The 21364-nt window shown below is 61.3% G+C and overlaps 2 protein-coding genes across 14 annotated transcripts in view; one reads left to right on the forward strand and one right to left on the reverse strand.

The window, feature by feature from the left end:
• The window catches only part of ADARB2 (adenosine deaminase RNA specific B2 (inactive)), a 335917-nt gene extending 316299 nt beyond the window's left edge, over window positions 1-19618 (forward strand). For both annotated transcript variants that reach the window (XM_077897347.1, XM_077897346.1), the window contains 3 exons: window positions 7796-7977; window positions 14755-14933; window positions 15429-19618. In XM_077897347.1, coding sequence (XP_077753473.1) covers window positions 7796-7977; window positions 14755-14933; window positions 15429-15605 — 538 coding nt within the window. In that variant the 3' untranslated portion in view covers window positions 15606-19618. The remainder of the gene's footprint in view (window positions 1-7795; window positions 7978-14754; window positions 14934-15428) is intronic.
• WDR37 (WD repeat domain 37) overlaps window positions 5555-21364 on the reverse strand; it is an 88740-nt gene continuing 72930 nt past the window's right edge. For 2 of the 12 annotated variants that reach the window (XM_077897351.1, XM_077897358.1), the window contains 2 exons: window positions 8059-8252; window positions 5562-6436 (listed from right to left, as the gene is read on the reverse strand). In XM_077897351.1, the coding sequence (XP_077753477.1) occupies window positions 6332-6436; window positions 8059-8252 (299 nt within the window). In that variant the 3' untranslated portion in view covers window positions 5562-6331. Of the gene's footprint in view, window positions 6437-8058; window positions 8253-21364 lie in introns of those variants that run through there. The other 10 variants (XM_077897349.1, XM_077897350.1, XM_077897355.1 and 7 more) reach the window with 9 other exon arrangements.

Below are 21364 nucleotides of genomic sequence, written 5' to 3' on the forward strand. Positions count from 1 at the left end.
GGCCTCTCGGCGGCCTCGCTCATGGCCACCCTCCCCGCGCCATGTGCCTCTGAGCGGAGGCACAGCCGGTCCAGGCGCTGCCGCCGTCGGCCCTCATCTGAAGCCTGGGAGGTCAGGACAGCCCGCGGGCCCGTCGGAGGCAGATGGCAGACGTGCCCCCTTCGCCGGCCAGGCCACGTGCACCCTCCAGGCCTGGGTCCCCGGCACGTGGGCTCCCGAGAGGCGGGACTGTGGCCCACGGACCCTCGCGGGCCCCCCCCAGGCCTGTGCTGACCTTCTCCCTGGGAGGCCACGGAGCCGTCGGGGGCAGGCGAGGTGCAGGCTAGGCCCCGTGAGGGCTCAGATCCACCAAGGGGCACAGGGGAGTCGGGCGGTCGCCCTCTGGGCTGTGGCAGCCCCGGGCCAGGGGACAAGCTGTGGCACCGGTTTCCGCCTCAGAGGGACTGGCCCCCATGCGTCAGGCGCCCCCTGCTCCCTGTAGCATTCTCACCTTCCGTGAAGCAGGAGGGGCGACTTCCTCCTCCGGGAAAACCTCTGGGCACCTGGGGTCACGGGGCTCTCAGCCACCCCCCGGGGCCCTGGGGACCCCGCGCGAGGGCACGGTGCAACCAGCCGCGTCTGTGGGTCCCACACACACGAGCGTCACGGGGCATGGCCGCCCAGGGTGGCTGTGGGTGGGTGGCAGCCTGCGCCCTTCCCAGACCTCTCCTGCGGGAGGCCCGGCCCCCGATGGCGGCCCGTGGGACGCGCTCAGCTCTGCAGGCGGCTGCGCTGGGGCTGCGGGTGGGGGGCGTCCCCTCGACATCACTCGGCCCCGCGTGTGTGTGCACGCCCGCCCCTGGTCCCCACCCTGGGCCGAGGCCACCGGGGGCACGCAGGCCGGGCAGGAGCCCAGTCCCGTCCACCCCGCCCGTCGGGTCCCTGTGTCTCCGTCTCTGCCCTCCCCATCGTCTCCCCCATATCTCCATCTCCGTCTCTGTCCCCCCCATTGTGTCCCCCGCCTTTCTGTCTGTCTCCACCCTCCCACCCGTCGTCTCCCGTCTCTCTGTCTCCCCTCCTCCTCTCCCCCGTCTCTGCCCCCCCATCATTCCCCCCCCCCGCCGTGTCTCCATCTCCACCCCCTGACACTGGGGCTGCAGGAACACCAAGCACCAGTACCGTTGGCTCCTGCTCCTAAGAGCGGGGCGCCGGGGGCCCCTTCACAGTGACGTGCACGTGTGGCCCTTGACAGTTCTTGTGGCAGCCCTGAGCCTGGGTCAGGGTGACGCCACCTGCCCTGGGTCCTGCCACAGCCGCCACCTTCCGTGGGGCATGCACCGATGGCTCCAGGCCGCGAGCTCCTGCGACGTTGCACTCCGTGCACGGAGGCTTCCAAAGAGACGCTCTGACAATGGGCGCGTTCGCCTGTTTCCTTCCCTCCTGCACGGACCCACACGGCAAACCAGGGCATGGACAACACCCAAAATACGGGCTCTTCCCACGGAGACACGGACAGTGTCCTGACTTGGCTGCTGCCACCATCCCAACCCATCCCCTGGGGCTGCAGCCCCGCCCACACCCCGACCTCCCACGCTGGCCTCCGGGACCCTGACCTAAGTCACGGCTACTGATTCACGCCTCCCGGGTTGTGGGGTGCACCGTGGCGGCCCCGGGAGACCATAGCCACCAGGGGAGGCAGTTTCCTCCTTCGCCCATTCCTCTTGGTCTTTGGAAAATTCTGGAACCAGATGAAGTCATCGTAAAATCGATTCCCAGGACGCCCAGGTGACGTTGGAGCGTCATGACAGAGGGGCTGTCCCCGGGCATGAAGGGGGACCCCCCAACCGCAGCAGCGGGGGGCAGTGGCCGCAGAGCAGAGGGGATGTCACCCGCGGGAGGGGAGGGGGGCCCGGGCGCTGGTCCGCTCCCCGCGGGGTCGCTGCGCCCCTAGACCGAGGGCTCTCCGCCTTCGCCGCCAAGGATCCAACCAGAGCGGCACATAAAAATCTAAATCTTCTGGAACTAATGTTCCTTTAGATATGGTTTCTAATTTTAAGTACCTGAGCTCGATTATTGATCGCGATGTGTCTTTAAATGAACAGATTAAAACTTTCTGCATAAAAATGAACTGTAAAAAATTATAGGTGTCCTCCAGGGACCAAGGCGCTGTCTGACTTCCAAACTCAGATTCCAGGCGGTGAAGAGGGACGCCGTCCTGACCTAAGCGGAGGGCCCGCCCGCCAGAGGCCGCCCTGTGTTTGCGTGTCACCAGCTCCATGGAAATCCAGTCGAAGCGTTGCCCATAGTTTCCAATCCCAAAATACAGGTCCTTTTAACACGGTCCGTCCTGAACGCCCGCCTCGGGGCGCTCACAGCTGGGTCAAGGGTCCCGCTGCGTCCTGCACCGAGGTCCGTGCGCCCCGCCACCCCTGCCGCCCCTGCCGCCCCGCTGCGCCCACACCAAGTCCTACCCAACCTCCGCCCATGGACCCACTGGCAGGTCTCCACCATCAGGGATGCTCCGGATCTGGCGCCTCCTGTACCTCAAGCAGACACAGGCCTGAGGAGCCGCCCGCCGTCCACCCCCGGACTCCGCAAAGGGCGGGGAAGCTCGGTTCCTGCAAAACCATCTGGGCATCCGGCTTGCCCCACGGGAGACGGTGCCCAGGTCCCAGGAAAGCGCAGGGGTCGGCGAGGTGGCCAGGGAGGCCACAGACATCTCGCGGACGGCACGGTGTTGGGGACGTGGCAGGGTCCCGACGACGGGGCTGAGGGGAAGGAGAGGCAGCCTGGGGACCTGGGGGAAACAGCCTCGCGTGCAGTCCAGGCCCACACGGGCCTGGAGCTTTGCCGCAGGGCTTCCATCTTCACAGAAGGAACACAAGGCGACATGTGTCCTCCAGGAACCTCTACGGGGGACGCAGAGCCAGAGCCCAGGGCGGGCGAAGCCCCATGTACCCAGAGACGCCGGCCCCCACCCAGGACGTGACTCTGGGGCACCCGCAGTGGAGACGCACAATCAGAACCACCCGGTCACGGCGAGGACGCGCGCGGTCAGTGCTGGGCAGGTGCAGCCAGAGGCGCCACATCAAGGGAGCACGTGCCACGTAGGCCTCGGGAACAGAGCAGGGACACGGCGCTAAGCAGAAGTCATTTCTTTCAGCTGAAGATGACCAGAGCGGCACGACGTCATCCTGACCCCAACTTGTGCAGTCGGTGCCAACATCCGGGGGACTCCGCTCGCTGTGACGTACACAGACGGCCTGGGGGTCGCGTCCGAGCATGCAGGGGACGCTGGGACCACTGTCCACTGTCTGTAACGACCGCCCCGAAACACACTGGCCTCAACAAGCCACATGTCGGCTGCAAACCTTCCCGTGCGCAGGGCTCGCTCGGCGTCCAACGAAGCTCCCCGGGGCGGGCCACCCCCTGGCCGGCGGGTGCTGACCGCCAGCGGGGAGCTCAGGCTCGCCGAGGCCTCCCTCCACGGAGCGCCCGCTGCCAGGACGGGCGCGCGCGTGGCTTCCACGGCGATGGCAGGCCGCCCGGCTCCTGCCTCCGAGGGCCGCACTCCTTCCCCAGGCCAACCGGGTCGACTGCCCAGTCCTACCGACGGGCGCGCGGAGGACACCAGGCCTTTCATCTCACCGTGTGGCGTGTGCTTCGCAACAGCAGACACTTCTCTGGGAGCTGCTTGTCCGAGCATCTGCCGTTGGACCGAGGGCGTGTCCATGGATGAACCCGTCGCGGCAACGGGGCTGAGCAGCTGGCTCGCGGGTCTGGCCCTGCGCTCGTTTCGAAAGGCCCAACCCGCAGACCGGACAGGCGACGGGTCGCTCGCACAGAAATGTGTCTAATGTCATGGCGTCATCATCACCCACCTTGGTCAAAAGGCAGGAGAAGAAGGTTGGAGATTTGGGAACAGGAGGCTGTGGGGCGGAGGCTGTGGGGCCAGGGTCGGGGGTATCAACCCGCAGGCCGGTAGGAGAGTAAATCCCCTCTCTGGGTGGCTGGACCCGCGGGGATTAGTATTCTGTCCAGCACGGGGACCCCCGTCAGCAGCGTGGGAAACAAGCTGGATAGGTGGGACCCCCGGCTGCGCCCCAGCCCCATGACTCAGAGCCGAGGGCACCCGGCGCCCCCAGAACACTCTCAGGGTCGACACTGGGTGTGTCACGCCTCCTGCACCTCCTGTCAGGCTTCTGGCTGGAGCACCGTCGGGCCATTTCTCCCAGGTGGGCAGGGCTCTACTTCCGGATCATGGGCAGGTTTCCCCCCGAAGAAGAAAAGGGGAGGGTTAGTCCGTATGCCCACCCCCGCTTCGGGGGACGCGGCCCATGCTGAGGCATGCGGTTCACAGCGTAGCACGGCTCGATGGGACGGTCACATGGCGACGCAATCCCCTCGCCCTCCCCCCCCCCCCCCCCCCCCCCCCCCCCGTGGCTTCAGCGAACACCGCCATCAGGTCCCGGAGGTTCTGTTTCCCTCCTGCAGTGAGAACCTTCCGGACCCACCCTGAGCCCTTCTCAGGGGCATCGTACGGCACTATTACATACAGTCCCCGAACGCCTCCTGTCACAGCTGCAAGTCCTCGCGCTGTGACTGACGTCTCCCCACGCCCTGCTGCCTCCGCTGACCGCCGCTCTACTCGGTTTCTGGGGGTTCGGCTTTTCCGTGCTTCCCTGAGAAGTGACATCCTAGGGTATTTGTCTCTCATGTAGGATGACGCCCCCAAGAGCCATCCCAGGCATCACAAATGTAAGACCTGGCGTCGAGTCTTTAATCCACTGCAAGAGTTTGGGTTTGCGCCCAGTGGGCGACAGCGGTCCAGTTTCATTCTTCCGCGTGTGGCTGCCCAGCTCTCCCAGCACCATCTACTGAAGAGGCCGTCTCCTCCCCGTTGCGTGTTCTTGGATGCTTTGTCGTGAACTGAGTGGCCATATGTGTGTGAGTCCACTCCTGGGCTCTCTATCCTGTCCCATTGACCTGGGTGTCTGTTTTTTGCCAAGTACCTATGTTGATGGTACTGAAGACTGAACCACGGGCTTCACCATATGTAGGAGACATCACCCCGCGGGACCGCAGCAAGGTGGCAAGAAGCCCAACTGTCCCAAACATGCACCACTAACGGCTGCCCCCCTCCATCCCGTGTGCAGGTGCGCCGCGTGGTGACCACAGAGGTTGGGCTCACCCCTGCCACCGCTTCCCCCGGTCCTTGGAGGCCAAGATTCGAACTGAGCGAGGGGATTCCACAGAAAGGCAGTTTTTTTCCCCCAAGATCTCTCCTCCACACATCTTTTGGTATTTCCGTGATTGACAAACGGACAGAAATCTGTTTATTGAGGGATTATCTATATTGAAAACCAGACACGGGATCTCTTTCTTTCTCTGTCAACATCGCAGGAGTATCAGCTGTTTGAACAAAAAGGAGAGGCATTCTCATTCAGTCCTCAACGCCGACGGTTCCCCAGTTCATATTCAGGAAGACATTTGGTTTTATCGATCGTGTGAGCTGAATGCGTTCAAACTCCTAGAGCCAGACAAGGAGAGGGTTGATTTTCTCTTTATTATGAAGGTTATTAAGAGGAAGCCACATAGAGAAGTCATTTGTTTTCAGACAATCCTGCCGAATCAGAACCACTCAGTTATGTTCCAGAACTTTTGTTCACAGCCAACACCCGAAGAGCCTATCACGCTCTCCCAGGAACGCCAACCTTGTTGTTCGAGACTTGGCCGATTTCGGGCGAGTGCTTCGTTATGGGGGGGGGGGGGGGATGTCCATTTCCTTGCTTTCAACTCGTAAGAAATGTTAAAGGTTCACTAATGGTCAGACATAAGAACAGACGCAGCCCAGAACCCCTGGCGGCCGGCGGTGACGTAGCACCCTACCTGCGGGCAGATGGCGTCTGTGACTTCGTCCGCAAGAGTTCCTGTGCTCATCACTTGGTGCCAACACAGGAAAGCCTCCACGTGGGTCGGGAATAACGTGTGCACTTGACAGCGGATGCTGGAAACCATCGCACTAACTGCTACCCTTGCTCCTGCTTTCTTGCGCTCTTCTGACCCAAGGAGGAGGCATCCAAAGTAGCATCCGACCAAGTGACTTTATTGGATTTTTTTCCGTCACTCCCTGGTACTCCTGGAAATCCTGGCCCCATCCCTCAATGACCACTCAAAACACCGCGGTGCTCCTTCCACGGAAAGCTCACATGCCCCAAACCCCCTCCCGGATTCTGCGCTTCGTCGGCAGGAGTGCACAGGCCAGCTCACACGCCCGCGACGGCGGAGTCCGGCAGCAGCCACGTCGCCAAGGGAAGGCCCCCGCGGCTGGGGACACGTGCTCCGGTCGCCTTCAGGAGTCCACGCCTCCGAAACTTTTTGATGTTCTCTTTGGTAGAAACCATGTGAGTCTCCGAAGGACGGCGGGTTCGGCCCTTTCTGAAAGAGGTGATGGGACCTACAGAAATGACCACAATTATTTTTTTAAGCGAAGTTATGCAAATCTGATAGACTAAAGTAAATGTTTCATAAAACCAATGACTGTTTAAATTGTAGGACTAAACTGTTTGTATATAAATATTACCTTTTATATTCCATTTGAGTTTTATGTAGATGAACACATTACTTTAATGACCTGCGTTTGCGGGGAGAGCAGGAGACTCGCTCTCTCGATCCTCGCCCGCCAGATGGCTGCCTTTTCTTGCATGAGATTAAAACATGTCTCTCATTCGCCACGATGCTTCTGAGGCAAATTAATATCGCCAGCTAAATTGCTTGTGTTTTCGGAATAAAATTTAAAGAGAACTTTTTAAAGCAATTGGTGTCACAGGTTCCCGGAGCAGATTGCTCTCCAGGTAGGGCATGCTGGCTTTAAACGTTCGGTAATTAATGGAAAGGATTCCGTGTTAATTGACTGCTTCAGGAAAAGGGGAATATAATGACTCCTTATTAATCATGAAAAGAAATGTACGGCACGGAGGCACCACAATAATTGCTCTAACAGCGGAGAAATGTTAATTAATGAAAAGAACAATGATGTAAGAAATTAGCTGCATAATGTTCGCTGCTGATGGAGGTTGGGTTTTAACACGTTATTTACAGTGGAAACCACGAAATGTTACCTCAGACCGATGCACGTAACCTTGTACCACCCAAGTTTAGGGGAAAAAAAAGAAAAAAAAAATCCTCATCGGGGCTGGCAGAAGCAACCACACTTGCCCGGGGCTGTATTTATTCCCGAGGACAGCCCCGTCCTTCGTGTCTGATCTGAGCTTCTAAAATCAAAATCTTCCTCAGAGCAGAGCAGGGTCATTTATTAATGTCATTTAATGACACAACAGGTCATCCTGGCTGCTGAGGACAAAAGGGGGAGAACGTCTTTTCCCCTAAACGGAAATAAACAAACTCCGTTTCTGATACTTCCCGGCTCACATGAAGAAAAATTCAGATTCGCTTTGGGGACATGGTATTTTTTTTTTTTAATCTAACTCCAGTCCCTGAGAGAATATATAGTTTCCACGCCATCTAACAACTTGTTTTCCAGGAAAGGAAGCCCCGATCATGGAAACGCAGAGCCCCCGTCGCGGCGCCCATGGGTTTAGGGGCTCAGCGCCCTGAGCCACCCAAGCCTGCAGCCCCTCCCTGGGGCCAGGTGTGGCCAAGGGTGCTCCTCCCTTGGGCCTGCCTGTCCCCACAACACGGCCAAGCCCAGCGGAGGCAGGCCAGGCCCGGGGCTTCCGGGGCTTTGGGGGTGTGGAGGGAGGCCCTGGGCACTGCCATCCGCCCGGTGAGTACCACACTGACCCTGTCCTTGCAGGTGGAATGTGCTGGGCCTGCAGGGCGCGCTGCTGTGCCACTTCATCGAGCCCGTGTACCTGCACAGCATCATCGTGGGGAGTCTGCACCACACGGGCCACCTGTCCCGGGTCATGAGCCACCGGACCGAGGACATCGGCCAGCTGCCCACCTCCTACCGGCACAATCGGCCCCTCCTCAGCGGTAAGAGCACGCTGTCCCCATAGACGCGGGAATAAGGGCCCATCGGCCGCACCCGTGGGTCCGGACTCGGGCTGATCTTACCCATTTTGGCTGATGGCTATTGAGATGTAGCGAGCAGGGGCGCCCGGGGCTCGTCGGTGAGGCGTCTGCCTTCGGCTCAGGTCGTGATCTCAGGGTCCTGGGATCGGGTACCGTGTCGGGCTCCCTGCTCAGCGGGGAGGCTGCTCCTCCCTCGGCTCGTTCTCTCCCTCCCTCTCTATCAAATTTATTAAAACCTTAAAAAAAAAACAAAAGGCTTAGCAAGCAAAGTGACACCACTCCAGGGCTTCAGAGAGGAAGGTACAGCATGGCCCGGAGGCAGGGGAGAGGACAGGAGGCTGCCACCGCGCCGCAGCCCCACGTAACCGGGAACCGCGTGTGGACAGGGTAGTCTCTCCCTCCGCTGGGCGGGAGGTGCCTCCCCGGGGGCCGTGCAGGCCGCTGGCTGCCCCAGGGGCTGCGGGAGCCCCCCCGCCACGGCGCCCGGGGGACAGCCCACGTCGGCAGCTGCTCAGCCCCGCGCCGCGGGTGGGCACCGGGTCGGCGGGGCCGGGGTCGCGCTGGGAGGGGGAGAGCGCGTGGAGAGCCCCTCCTGGTTCCTGAGAATGAGCCTGGGCGCAGCCTGGCGGGGGAGGTGGGGGGGCGAGGACCGTGCCCGGGGGCAGGGGGCCACCCCGCGTGGAGCAGGAGCGGGCGGTGGGTGTGCCCGCAGGAGTCGGTGGGGCTGCCGGCGGCCCGAGGCTTTCCTGCCCGTCTCCCACAGCTCCCTGGAGCCCGGGAGGGGGGGGGGGCGCGGGGACAGGCGCGGGGACAGGAGCACCTTGGGACATGAGGCGGCGTCCGGGCCCGTGGGCGCCCGCTCGGCCCAGGCTGCTGGGGAAGAGGTGGGAGGAGCGGTGCCCATGGCCGGCTCGCCCAGCGCCCCAGGACGGGGGCAAACGCGCTCCAATTCAAAGTCTATAAAGGCACATTTATTTTTTTAAACGGTTGGTGAGTTCAGTTTGTATTCTGATCACAGCACTTTGGCTCAGTTTCAACCTCTTTCTTTCATTCCCCGCCCCCTTTCCCCTTTATTTCTCTCAAAATGGCAAACTTCTCACAGCCGAACTGCCAACCCGACCCTGGAGCCCAAAGTCCTAGAACGAGGACTAGGTTTGGTGCTAAATCAAATGCTCCCAACTCGGGGGCCCCACAAACCTCAGTCCTTCGGGCTCTAAGTTAATATAAGAATCCTCACGGCTCCGATGAGGGTCGCGGTACACTGCTCCGTGGCTCCACTTCCCTCTCCTAGTGGGGAATTCACTCAAGCTTCACGAACACAAGGAAATGCACCTGCAAATCCTTACTCCCCTTCCCGCAAGGGGCTGGCTGGCTTGCTTTTTTTTTTTTTTTTTAAGATTTTATTTATTTATCTGACACAGAGACAGAGAGAGAGAGAGAGAGAGAGAGAGAGAGCGCACAAGAAAGAGGGGCAGAGAGAGAAGCAGATGCCCCGCTGAGCAGGGAGGCCAGTGGGGCTCGAACCCGGGGTCCTCAGGATCATGACCTTCGCCGACCGAGCCACCCAGGCGCCCCTGGAGGGGCTGGTTCTCACCCACCCTTTGGGTTCTGGACGTTAATGTCTGGCCATCCGTTCCCTTGCAAAGCTATTTTAAAATCATATGTTCAACTGGAACTATGCAAGCACAGATTAAAACAGGAATTTTGAATGATCATTGTAAATGCAGTGAATTAAAAAAAAAAAAAAAAAAGCTCCTTTAGAGAAATTCAGAACACCCCAAACCATCAAGCGGTGCAACCTGATGGCGAAGTGCCTGAGCCTCCCGTGTGAACCCCCGCCCTGGGGAGACGCTCACCCCTACCCGCAACCAGGACGACCTGACTGGACGTTTCAGTCCATCCTCAGATGCTGATTTAAAACACAGCTTTTGTTACTGCAGAGATGCAAATAAGCCTAAACTGTGGTGTCTCACCTGCATGCTCTTAGCTGCTCTGCTCTGGATGATATTTAAAAGCTAATCATGCAAATTTTGGGAGGAAATTATCGGGACTTTCTGCAACAGGGAGAGACGGAGAGATCTTGTATGAGGATAGTAATGAAAAGCGCACTCAGACAAGCACATGAAATCTGCTTGAAGATTCCCTCAAGGTCAGTTTGCAAAACTGCCCGAGGAGATGAAGCCCACGTGCCGTAGGAGTAGCTTCGTGGGGGCTCCGTCAGCTCTGGGTTAATAAGAAGCGGCCGAGCCGAAAAAGACACCCTATTGACACAGTTGTAGGACGCATATTAATGTCCTCCACGGATATCCTGAGACAGTCCGCACAGACCAGTCTGCACCTGTAGGCGGAACCGAGGCCGGACGTCAGAAGTCCAGACGGCGAGTCACATCCCCCATGAGAGCAGCCACCCTAAGGGAACTGGCCCTCCATCTTTCTCGCATATTCGATACGATGAGGACATGGTGATGAAGATAATTAAGGAAAATCTCTGTTCCGAATACTCATTTTTTTAGAAAAACACTAAGTGGAGTAGAAAGTGACTTCGAAGCTGTTCTGCTAGGCTGAGGGTGTGGTTTGTGTGAGCTTCTGCGCTCAACCTAAGTCTCCTTTTTCTTCATCGGGAAGAAGAGCAGCCCGGGTGGGATACACACGGTCTTTGTTCCTAGTAGCGGCCGTATCCAATGGCCCTGGTGTTCAACGTCGAACATCCTTAGTCCACACCGAAGAGAACACTCGGGAGGAGGCTACGGCCCGTGGCAAGCTCCTGGCCACGGAGACAAAACTGGAGAGACGGGCCTTGGGGATTGGACATCAGAGCCGCAGGCTGTCTCGGACCCCGGTTTACAATCCACGATGGGAATCACAGGCTGTGATAAGGGGAGCACCTCCCTGAAGGAGTAATAGTGGGTCGCCGGTGGGTCAGGGCCTCATGGACTCCATGTTTCTCAAGCAGCTGGTTCACGGAGATGTCGCCAACAGCATAAAGCCTGCCCCCGGCACCTGCGGGCCGCGCTTCGGACACCTCTGTGCAGGAGGGAAGTGGGTGGGATGGAGGAGGCCCGAGGCCAGGCAGACCCACATTTCTGTGAGTCTCAATCTCCGTGTATTGTCACACTGAGCTGCGGAACCTGAGGTGGAGAGCCAAAGCCTCTTTGAATCAGGAGAAATTCCTAAAGTTAATGATCATTAACAGTATCTTGCAAAACCATCCAGTGGGGGATAGTAGCAAACTTCGTTTTTTATGCAGGTGGTAACTAATACGCAATATTATATTCATCGTAAAATAAGGACTGGAGCACCTGGGGGGCTCAGTCGGTGAAGCATCTGCCTTTGGCTCAGGTCATGATTCCAGGGTCTTGGGATCAAGTCCCACGTGGGGCTCCCTGCTCAGTGGGGAACCTGCTTCTCCCTCTCCCTCTACCCCTCCCCACCCCTGTGCACACTCACACTCTCTGTGTCTTAAATAAATGAAATCTTTTTTAAAATAATAGATGAATAAAAATAAACACAACTGAGGAGAGAATTAGTAAATTGGAACATCGGCCTGAAGGAAACCTCCAGAACGCAGTGGGGGTTTTCCAGAGAAGAGAACCAGTAGAGTATATTCATTCCCCTAATAGAAAAGAGATATGCTTCAAGCAACTGCTCACGTGTGTGCAGGGCTGGCAGGTGTGGTCCCCAGGCAGTCTGGAAATTCCAGCTGGAGACCATGCTGCCACCGAGTCCACGGAGAGTTGACCGATGGCATGAGGCCCTGCACAGAGGACAGTCATCTCTTTCCTCCACGTCAGTCACACCCGCAAGCACCCTCACAGCAATGGCTGGCCAGTGTTTGACGAGACAGCTGGACACCACGGACCAACCAAGCTGAGTCATGAAAGTAACCGTCCAGCGGGAAAACACAAAGAGGTCAGAGACGGGGCGAGGAAGTGCGACTAACCTGCTCCAGACGGAGAGAGAAGCCGCGGAGCAGGAGCCGCATGCAGAGAGCCAACAGCCAGTCTCTCCCCAGGACACGCGTGGAGCATCAGCGACAGACCCAGGAGCACAGCGTGGCCCAAGAAGAACCTCAAGTCCTCCTCCCAGCGGCAAAACTGCTACCAAACCAAACCAACGAAGAGACAAAAGGAAGATGATAAAAGCAGTCGGGGACATACAGGAGCAGCTCCAGGGGGCCGGATCAGCTGCTTCGTGGAAGATAAAAAACAACAAAACAGTATCTCTAAGATGCTGATAGGAAATCAATCTCAACCGAAAATCCTAGACTCACTGAAAGTATCCTGTAAAAATGAGGGCAAGGAGGGGACCCCGGGGGGGGGGGGGCTCCGTGGGGGAGAGCGTCTGCCTTCAGCTCAGGTCCTGGGATCCAGTCCCGCTTCGGGCTCCCTGCTCAGCGGGGTGTCTGCTTCTCCCTCCGCCTCTGACCCTCCTCCCCTACTCGTGTGCATGCTCGCTCGCTCGCTCTCTAAAATAACAAATAAGTCTTTAAAAAGTAAAAATGAGGGCAAGACCACATTCCGGACAGACACAGAGCTGACGCGCCTCAAGACTCACACCCCAGGAGACATTAGTTGGGCCACTTGGGCACAAGGAAAACCACCCCCAATGGATAGAGCAGAATAAAGACCAATGAAGATAATCCCCTTTTTTATCCAGTACAACCCTCGGCTTATTACATCAGTTTAGGCGCCTTAGGAGAGAAACATGTGTCATAGGAGGAAACCATGACCATGTTCTGCTGAAGTCCCCTCGTCCTGTGTCTCCCGAAGAAATGACAACCCTTACAGGTGCCAAGAACCGTGTCACTGTCAGGTTGCAACATGAAGTAGTCACACTTTTTCCTGCCACAGAGGAGAGGTCACAGCCTTCAGAGCTGTCCTGGGAGCCCGTGCATTTTGAGCTGTGAGGACCACAGACCACGGTCACTATTCAGACTCCCACGGCTCCTGTCAGCCGCAGGAAGGCAGCCCCTGAAAATCAGGGGGAAGCGCTCATGACAACAGGAGGCCCCAGCGCCCGAGCAGGTGCCCCAGCGCCCAGCAGGTGCCCCAGCGCCTGAGCAGGTGCCCCAGTGCCCAGCAGGTGCCCCAGCATCTAAGCAGGTGCCTCAGTGCCCAGCAGGTGCCCCAGTGCCCCGCAGGTGCCCCAGCACCCGAGGAGGTGGCCCAGTGCCCAGCAGGTGCCCCAGCAGCCAGCAGGTGTCCCAGCGCCCAGCAGGTGCCCCAGCATCTAAGCAGGTGCCCCAGCGCCCAAGCAGGTGCCCCAGTGCCCTCCCTAGCACTGCACACACCCGGCAACCACCGGCTCACCGCCGCTCAGACGAGGGGACACCGGGGAAAAGCCCAGTTATTCCTATGTGTGTCCCTCAGACCTTAGGAACCTGCAGGACGAGCAACAGGCGTCGCTCGGCAGAAAGACCACACCCAGTTCTCACCCTCTCCAGACCCTACTATGCTCTGCACACTCACCCCGAGATGTGCTCTCGTAGGACGAGGCAGTGGCTGTAAAATCACTGCCAATCGTCTCGATGTTTGCGCTGATGCGAGCGAGCGGACCGACCCCACATCTGTGAGTCCGCGCCAGTTAGTCCAAGCTCCACTCCCGTTAGAAGCACATGCACCGTGCCATGTCCGTGTGCGCACGCCTACGTGCGAGGGCCGCACACGGGGTCTGGCAGGGGGCAGAGCACACTAGCGGCCTGGTCTACACCCGCCTGTCACTGCAGGACTCGATGTTGAATCCGTCTCACAAGATGGAAGCCAGTGCTGCCTGAGATAGGGACTTGGCCCTCTTCCTATAAAAATTCTATTTCTGAATGTCGTGTGTAGATAGAATTCGGAGAAAGGGAATTAAATCTTAAATACGCCCGGCCCACCAGCGACCTAAAGAAACGCTCCATGGCCTCGCTTTTTAAACAGAGGCGCACAAGGGTTTTCTCAAACTAGGGTGTCGGTTAGCAGTTAGACGAGCCCTTAGGGCCTCCCACTCGGGGCGCAGGCGCTGTAGCCGCCGGGGGCGGGCACACAGAGGGGGGCCCCAGATGATGGGGGGAGCCTCAAATTAGGGGATGGTGGGGGGGGCCTCGGATGGTAGGGGAGCCTTGGACGGGGGAGCCCTGGATGGTGGGGGGGCCTCAGACAGGGGGAGCCCTGGATGGTGGGGGGAACCCGGGTGGTGGGGGGGGCCTCAGATGGTGGGGGGTGGACTTGTATCTGTAGCTTGGCAGCACCCAGAGCTGACGGGCCAGCTGCCCCGGGAGGGCCTGGGGTGCGGGGCCCCCAGACATGGGGTCACCGCCTCACACCTGCCCAGTCCCTCGCACTCAGACGCTTCCCGACACCAGGCGTCCCCACTGCACTGTGACCCACAGTCCAGTGGCAGCATGAGCACCGTCTGTGAAACCGGCGCCCACCCTCCCTGGACACAGGCCCGGGGAAGCCCCTGGGCCCTCCAGGCCAGGACAAGGGGCACTCAGGTCGGGGAGGCGGCCTGGGGAGGGGTGCAGGGGGGTGCATGGGGCTGTTCCCCCTCCTGGCGCCCACGTGCCTTCCCCGGGTCACCCTCGGGGGGCGCCGGGCAGGGGCAGCAGGTGCGCAGCGCAGAGGCCAGGGCGGCCTGGACTGCTGGGCTCTCGCCGCTGCCGGGCCTCAGGGCCTTGTCTCCCAGGAGCAGCCTGCGCCGTTCCCGGGGGCTCGCCCAGCCGACCCGCTGAGCCCGGCTCCCGCGCTGTGTTGCCAGGAGTGAGCCACGCGGAGGCGCGCCAGCCGGGGAAGTCGCCGCACTTCAGCGTGAACTGGGTGATGGGCAACGCAGACGTGGAGGTCATCGACGGCACCACGGGCAAGAGGAGCTGCGGGGGCTCGTCGCGGCTCTGCAAGCACGTGTTCTCGGCGCGGTGGGCCAGGCTCTACGGAAAGGTAGGGCCCGGGAGCCCGCAGGAGGCTGGGCTGGTCCCGCCGGCGTGGCCCAGCGCGGGCTCCACTATTTCCTCCCCACCGACGCCCTGCAGACTCGGGGGTGCCGCTCCACGTGGGCCCGGCCGGCGAGCGCGGCCTCCAGGGCTGCAGAGCAGGCACTAGCTGCGGCATCAGGGCAGTGTAGGGACGTCCCCAGGAGGCCCCTGGAGCGGCCCTGGAGTCTGAGTCCGTCCAGGTCAGACAGACAAAGACTGGCAAGTAACCTGCACTGGACAGACGCAGGGCGGAGGATGCGACGGTCTGCCGTGCACCCGTGGGGTGGCCGCCAGGTCGGGCCGGGTGGCGCCCCGAGGACGCCTGATGGAAGCAGCAGCTTTGGGCAAGCCCCAAGCACTCGGGCCTCCGCCGCGGCCCCGTCCGTGTCTGGGGAGGGGGAGGGCGGGCGGCCGGGAGCCGTGTCGGCCCGGCTCACCTGTTGTCTTGTCCCGCCCACAGCTGAGCACGCGGATCCCGAGCCCGGGAGACACGCCGTCCATGTACTGTGAGGCCAAGCGGGGCGCGGGCACCTACCAGTCCGTGAAGCAGCAGCTGTTCCAGGCGTTCCAGAAGGCGGGGCTGGGCACCTGGGTGAGAAAGCCGCCCGAGCAGGACCAGTTCCTCCTGACGCTCTGAGCCGGACGAGCTCCCGGGCGGAGCGAGCGCCCGGACAGGGCAGGGCAGGGCAGGGCGAGCGGGCGCCAGCGCGGCCAGCGGCGGGGCTCCCTGGCTCTTCGCACTCATTTCCCTTTGGCGTTCCAGAAGCACGCGCGGGCGGCGCCCCATGGGCTCCCGGACTCCCGCTCGGAGCCTGGGGCTCCCCAGGGGGCTGCTCCCTCGTGGTCAGAGCCCAGGCACCCCAGCCCGGAGGCAAGGGCACCGCCGCACGGCTCTTCCCACTGCGTCCAACGGAAAGTTTCCGTCCAGGCCGAAGGGTCTTGGGTGCGGCCGTGCCCAGCGGAGCCTCGTCCCACCCCACGCCCCCCGCCCGCCACGCGCCCGCAGCACCGCGCCCGGTTCTCACGAGCACAAGCCGACGCGATACTTCAGGATAAGCCACAATGAAGAGAAAAGCCATGGGCTCCTCCCCAAAGAAGCCAACAGGACGCTCGACCACCCTCATCACCCACTTAAGTTTTTACTCCACCTCCTTCCCAAGCGGATGGGAGACGCGCAAGCACTGAGGAAGCCGAGAAGCAGGACGGGAGACGCGGACCCGGAGTCGCAGAGCGCGTGCGCCCCGGCCTGGGTCCCAGGGGTGGGCTCCCAGGATGTGGCCCGCAGGTGCCCTCGGCCGCCGGCTGCACCCGGGGCCTGCAGGTGACGAGCTAACGGGGGCCCCGGCCAGACCACGCTCCGACTTTCCCTGAAATCCCATTAGACGGTGAGCAAGCTCGACAGAGCCTCAGCAACAACCTCCGCCCCGGGGCTGCAGGGCCACCAGCTCTCCCCGCCTTCGTCCCCCGGTCACCGTCCCGCATGACGGAAACAAAGCACGCAGAGCAGCGGCTGAAACACGAGGGGTGGGATGGTGTCCTGCTGAGAGCGGGCGATGGCGTCGGGCCATGTGGGGTCCGTCCCTCGGCCCCGGCAGGGCTCCGCTCTGACCACAAGGACGCGCATCTCACACCCACCACGCTCGTCCCCAGGCCTGCGGTTTCTCCAACCCGAGCAGGCCCCGTGACCTTGAGGACGCCCGAAGGCCCGGCTCCAGGGTCCTGGGGTCCCGGGGTCCCGGCGAGCATCCGGCCGGAGGGGAGCGCAGCGGCGGCCAGACACGGCAGAGGACAGGCTGCAGGTATGACAACGCAGCAGCAAAGAAACACAATGAGTTTGAGACGTTAGGGGACAGGGAGCAGCGGGCTAGCGTGCAGAGTCCTCCCGGGACGTCACCCGGGACGGGTCACCCCACCTTCTTCTGGGTCTGAAAACGGACACAGAGTGCACGACTCCCTCAAGGGACGGTTTTGGAAGATACGAAAAGATTTTTGCAAGGGGTTTCCTGTCGTCGGCACCCCTTAAGGAAATGGGGTGCGATCTCAACGCGCTACGAAAACAGCCATCAAACGGCCGGTGGGCGTGGGCTTCTGACACGTAAGCAGGACGAGGCCTGGGGCACAGAGCCCGGAACCCACGGAACCCACGGTGACCACGGTGTGATTCGACCCCCCCGGGAGCTGCCCCGAGGGCACCGACGCCCAGCCTGTCAACGCCCCGTTCTGGGCCCTGGCGCCAAAGAACGCCCCTCCTGCAGCGAGGACACAGCAGAGGAGCCACCGCCCGGGACAGGCGAGTGGGCCCGTCCCCACACAGCACTGCGGGTGCCCCCCGACCACCTGCCCCGGGGACCTGGGCAGCACCTGCCCCCCCAACTACCGGGCACCCTGAGGCCCCCACCGCAGTGCTGGTGTGCGGCGTTTCCACGGCAGCAGGAAGCCGCCCGAGAGGCCAGGCCGAGCGGGACAGGGCTGGACGCGCACCGGGGAGGGCGGCCCGCTCTGGGCGCACGCGGGGCCGGGGCCGGGGCAGGGGCACGGGGCTCTGCCGGGCCGGCGGGACAGGGGCCCGAGAGCCTCCATGTGCTGCGCAGCCGGGCACCGGCCTGAGCGCCTTCCGTGCTGAGGACGTGCCCGCCACCCTCGGGCTCCCCTGCGGCCCTGGGGCTCGGGGTCCTCTGCTGCCTCCGGCCATGCTGCACCCCGAGCCCCGGCCCTGCTCGCATCCACGCCGTCCACGCCGGCAACCTGCCCCCAAAGCGCGGGCTGTGTTCCCAGCACCGTCCAGCCCACGGTCCGCGTCCACAGGCCTCTCCATGGGGCAGGCGCCTGTGCCGTCCCAGCACGCGGGGGCTGGGGGGCGGGGAGGGCTCTGGGGGCGTCTGCCGAGGGACGGGTTCGTGGGCCGGTGACCGCCTGTCTGTCCCCGTGGGTCCCTCGTCTGTACATACCCCCACGTCACTGCTGACTTCGTGAGTCTTGTTCCTCAGAAACGTCAAGTTGAGTTTCTCACACATAATTTCTCATATAATTTCCTTTTTGCAGGAAGCTGTTCTTATCAATAAAGTTAAATGGTTGTTTTGGGGGGGTCTGTTTGGTTTTGGTTTTTTGGGGGGGCTTATTTTGGTATAGTGTTTACTGCGTCTGGAGAGCCATACACCGAGAACACATGGTACGTTGATGCCCAGAATAGACTAGCCAGAGTATTTTGATGAAATGCTATTTTTAGATTATAAATTTCAAGATGTGTCTATAGTATCTTGTTTTAAAAAAATAATAATAAAATTTAAAAAGACGTTTGAAATTTAGACATTTTTAATTTAGAGAGAGTTCGACAACCATTTTTTTAAGAAGCCATTCGGAAGAAATCATCCCAAAACACAGTAAATGTCTGTTTCTCATAAAGATAAAAGAAAGGGAAGTCGGGACGAGCCCTTGTCCTCATGACCACTCGCCTCCACGGAGAGTCCGGGCTGACGCGGCGTCGGCATTGCTGCCCCACCCGCCCGGTCCGGTCCGCAGGGCCCTGCAGGAGGGAAACCGGAGCTTGGAGCCCTACACTCAGTGGGGAGGCCGCCCTCCCCTGGGGTCCCCGCTGCCCTTCTTCCCCCTTCGCAGATGCAGGGCAGCCACCGGGGAGTGGGATCCGGGATCCGGAGTGGGGTGCGGAGTGAGGTCAGAGCCGGGCACGCGGCCCCTGCAAGGGGTCCTGCCCAAGGGGCTGCAAGGAGGCGTGGGGATCCCGCCAGGGGAGCCCTCCCACACATTCAGAGTCACGTAAGGGACTGGGGTGGAGGGTGATGCAGCAGACACAGATACAAAACACGCAGTCACTGACGAGGAGGCCGGGGCCGGGAACGTCTCCGTTCTGGGGGGGCCTCATCCTCCCAACGGCTGGCTCTGGCCTCCCCACACACCCTGCCCCCCGCCGTCCTGGTTTAGTGCCTGTTTGTCCCCCACCAACACCTGTGATTCCCTGGACAGTCGGGTCTCCAGCCGCCCTGCGCGGATGCCCAGGTGGGGGCTCCTCGAGTGCCCGTGTGTTCAGTCCTGGGGGATTTGCCGGGGTCCTTCTGTGGACTCCTGGGACGTGTCCGCTGGTCATGGGCTCCACCCAAGGGACGGTGGTGGCCGGGTCCCCAGGAAGTCAGAACCAACAAAAGCCGCACCGCAGGGAGCTGCCACCGGCGTCAGCCCCGGAGAAAGGGACACGCGATTTCCCAGCCGCTCGTGGCGGAATCAAATGTGCAGGGACGAAATGCCCGCCAAGGGGAAAGGTGCGACGAGGCGCATCGTACGGCCTCCTTCGTGCCGGCACGGGTTCCTACCATCGACAGGAGACACACAAAAGACACACTTTCCCAGCAGTGCCCAGTTAGTTTTCGGCTAATTTTTGGCATTTTTTAAGCAAATGAACTTAATAAATAGTAATTCTTAAGCAAAGGTATGTACATAAAAAGCATGAATGAATGGCAATATTGGATGTACATTTATAATATTTGTAAAAAAAAAAAAAACAAAAACAAAAAATCCCAAACCTTAAGGTATTATTTTACATGTTACTTTGCCTCTAAGTTCTGTAAACCGCACTCCGGTGACACCTGATAAGTGGATGTTTCTGTTAAGTGAATAAAAACATGGAGTCCAGCCGCGCTTCCCTGGCTGCCGGGCCTGTTTGTTGGAGCAGGGCCTGGGGGCCCGGGGGGCCGGGGGCATAGGGCCCGGCCGCCCACTTGTGCCGGAGACTCTTCCAGGGTGCGGGGGTTAGGGCACCTGCCAGCACGTCGCCCTGGGAAGGACCCAAGTGGGAGCCAGGTGTGGACATGGCAGGTGTGGACACGGGTGCAGGGCCTCTGCCCCCGGGGCGCACCGCTTCCAGGCCCCGCACCACCTCGGTTCCTCCCCTCGGGAAGCACGCAGCCCGGGGACCTGCCTCCTGACGCCACACGTCCCAAACCTCAGGGTTTATAGGACAGCGGCGGGGTCGGCTCAGGGGACACATGGACACCCTCCCCCTCCCCCTCCAGCCCTCCCTGCCCTCTCTGCTCCCTGCTCCCCTCCCTCCCCCTCCTCCCCTCCTCCACATCCATCCTCCTCCCCCTTCCTCCTCCTCCTCTTCTTCCCTCTCCTTCCCCCCTCCTGCTGGTTATGCCCCTCCCCTACTCTCCCCCTCCCCTCCCACCTCCTCTATCCCTACTCCTCCCTCCCTCCCCCCCCACCGTCTGTCCCTCCCCTCTCCCCCTCCTTCCTCAGTCTCTCCCACCCCTCTTCCCTTCCCTCCCCTCCCCTTCTGCCTCCAACTCCCTCCCTCCCCCCCTCCCCCACACCCTCACACCCTCAGACTTTGCAGCTGCAGGACAGACACAGAGTCACTGCTCCCTGGAGGACCATAGCTCACCCCGCTCACCCCATCACTCAGTAATGTCACCGTGCTCCAGCCTCCAGGTGGGCCGAGCCTATAAATGTCCCTTGCCACCAGAGCCCTGCTATCGTGGCACTGCCCCAGACACGTGCAGCCGAGCGACACCTCCGTGGGTGTCCCCGGGTCACACTCCCCAGACCGCGGCCATCAGCTCTGATTTGTGCGGCGCTCACACAGGCTCCGGGACCCTCTGGCCCAGGCCTCGGGCCAGGGTGGGGCGTCAGAGCCAACGTGGGCTGCGGGCACGCTCAGGGCATGGGGCCTGGGCCCTGCTGAGGCTCATGTTGCCACGGGTGGAAGGTCCTCCCCAGGATCGACGCCAGCACGGGCAAGGCGGCTGGTGGGCCAGGAAGGGCGGGGCGGGCCCTCGGGGATGGCGCCCGCATGACCTGGGGACACACGAACGTGGCCCCAAGGACAGTGGACCCCAGAGCATCACACTCGCGCCGCAGGGAGGAGCCCAGCTCCTGCCATCCAGGCCCAGGCCCTCCAACCCCAGGGCGGGACTAGCGGCTGCGGCGGCCACACACCCGCACAAGGTCCTGACACCCACGGGGCACCCCCCCCTCCCATGGGCCTCACGGACCCTCTGCAGCGGCTGCTTCCCACCCGCGGGGCGGTTGGGGCGGTTGGAGCCCCAGAACCGGGCGTCAGTGAGACCACGGCTCAGCCTCTGCCGCGGCCGAGTCCCCCCCGCCCCCCCCCCCCCGTGTTCGCTCTCGTCCCCACGAAGACCCGGAGGGCCCCTGGGTCACCAGAGTCCCTGCAAAGGCAGCCCGGCCCCGCGGCCACCAACCGCTTCACCCGGACAGCAGGTGAGCAAGGGAACATCTGCCCCTCACGGGGACCAAGGCGGGAGGGATGCCGCGGCCACCCCATGCCCACGGGGCCACGACTGTCCCACGGGCCTGCGTGCCCCAGCCCGGTGCTGGAACAGCCTGGCCAAGCCTAAGCGGATGGGCTGCTTGGAGGACGGG

The sequence above is a fragment of the Canis aureus genome, chromosome 5, assembly GCF_053574225.1.
Source record: "Canis aureus isolate CA01 chromosome 5, VMU_Caureus_v.1.0, whole genome shotgun sequence".
NCBI classification, from domain to species: Eukaryota; Metazoa; Chordata; class Mammalia; order Carnivora; family Canidae; genus Canis; species Canis aureus.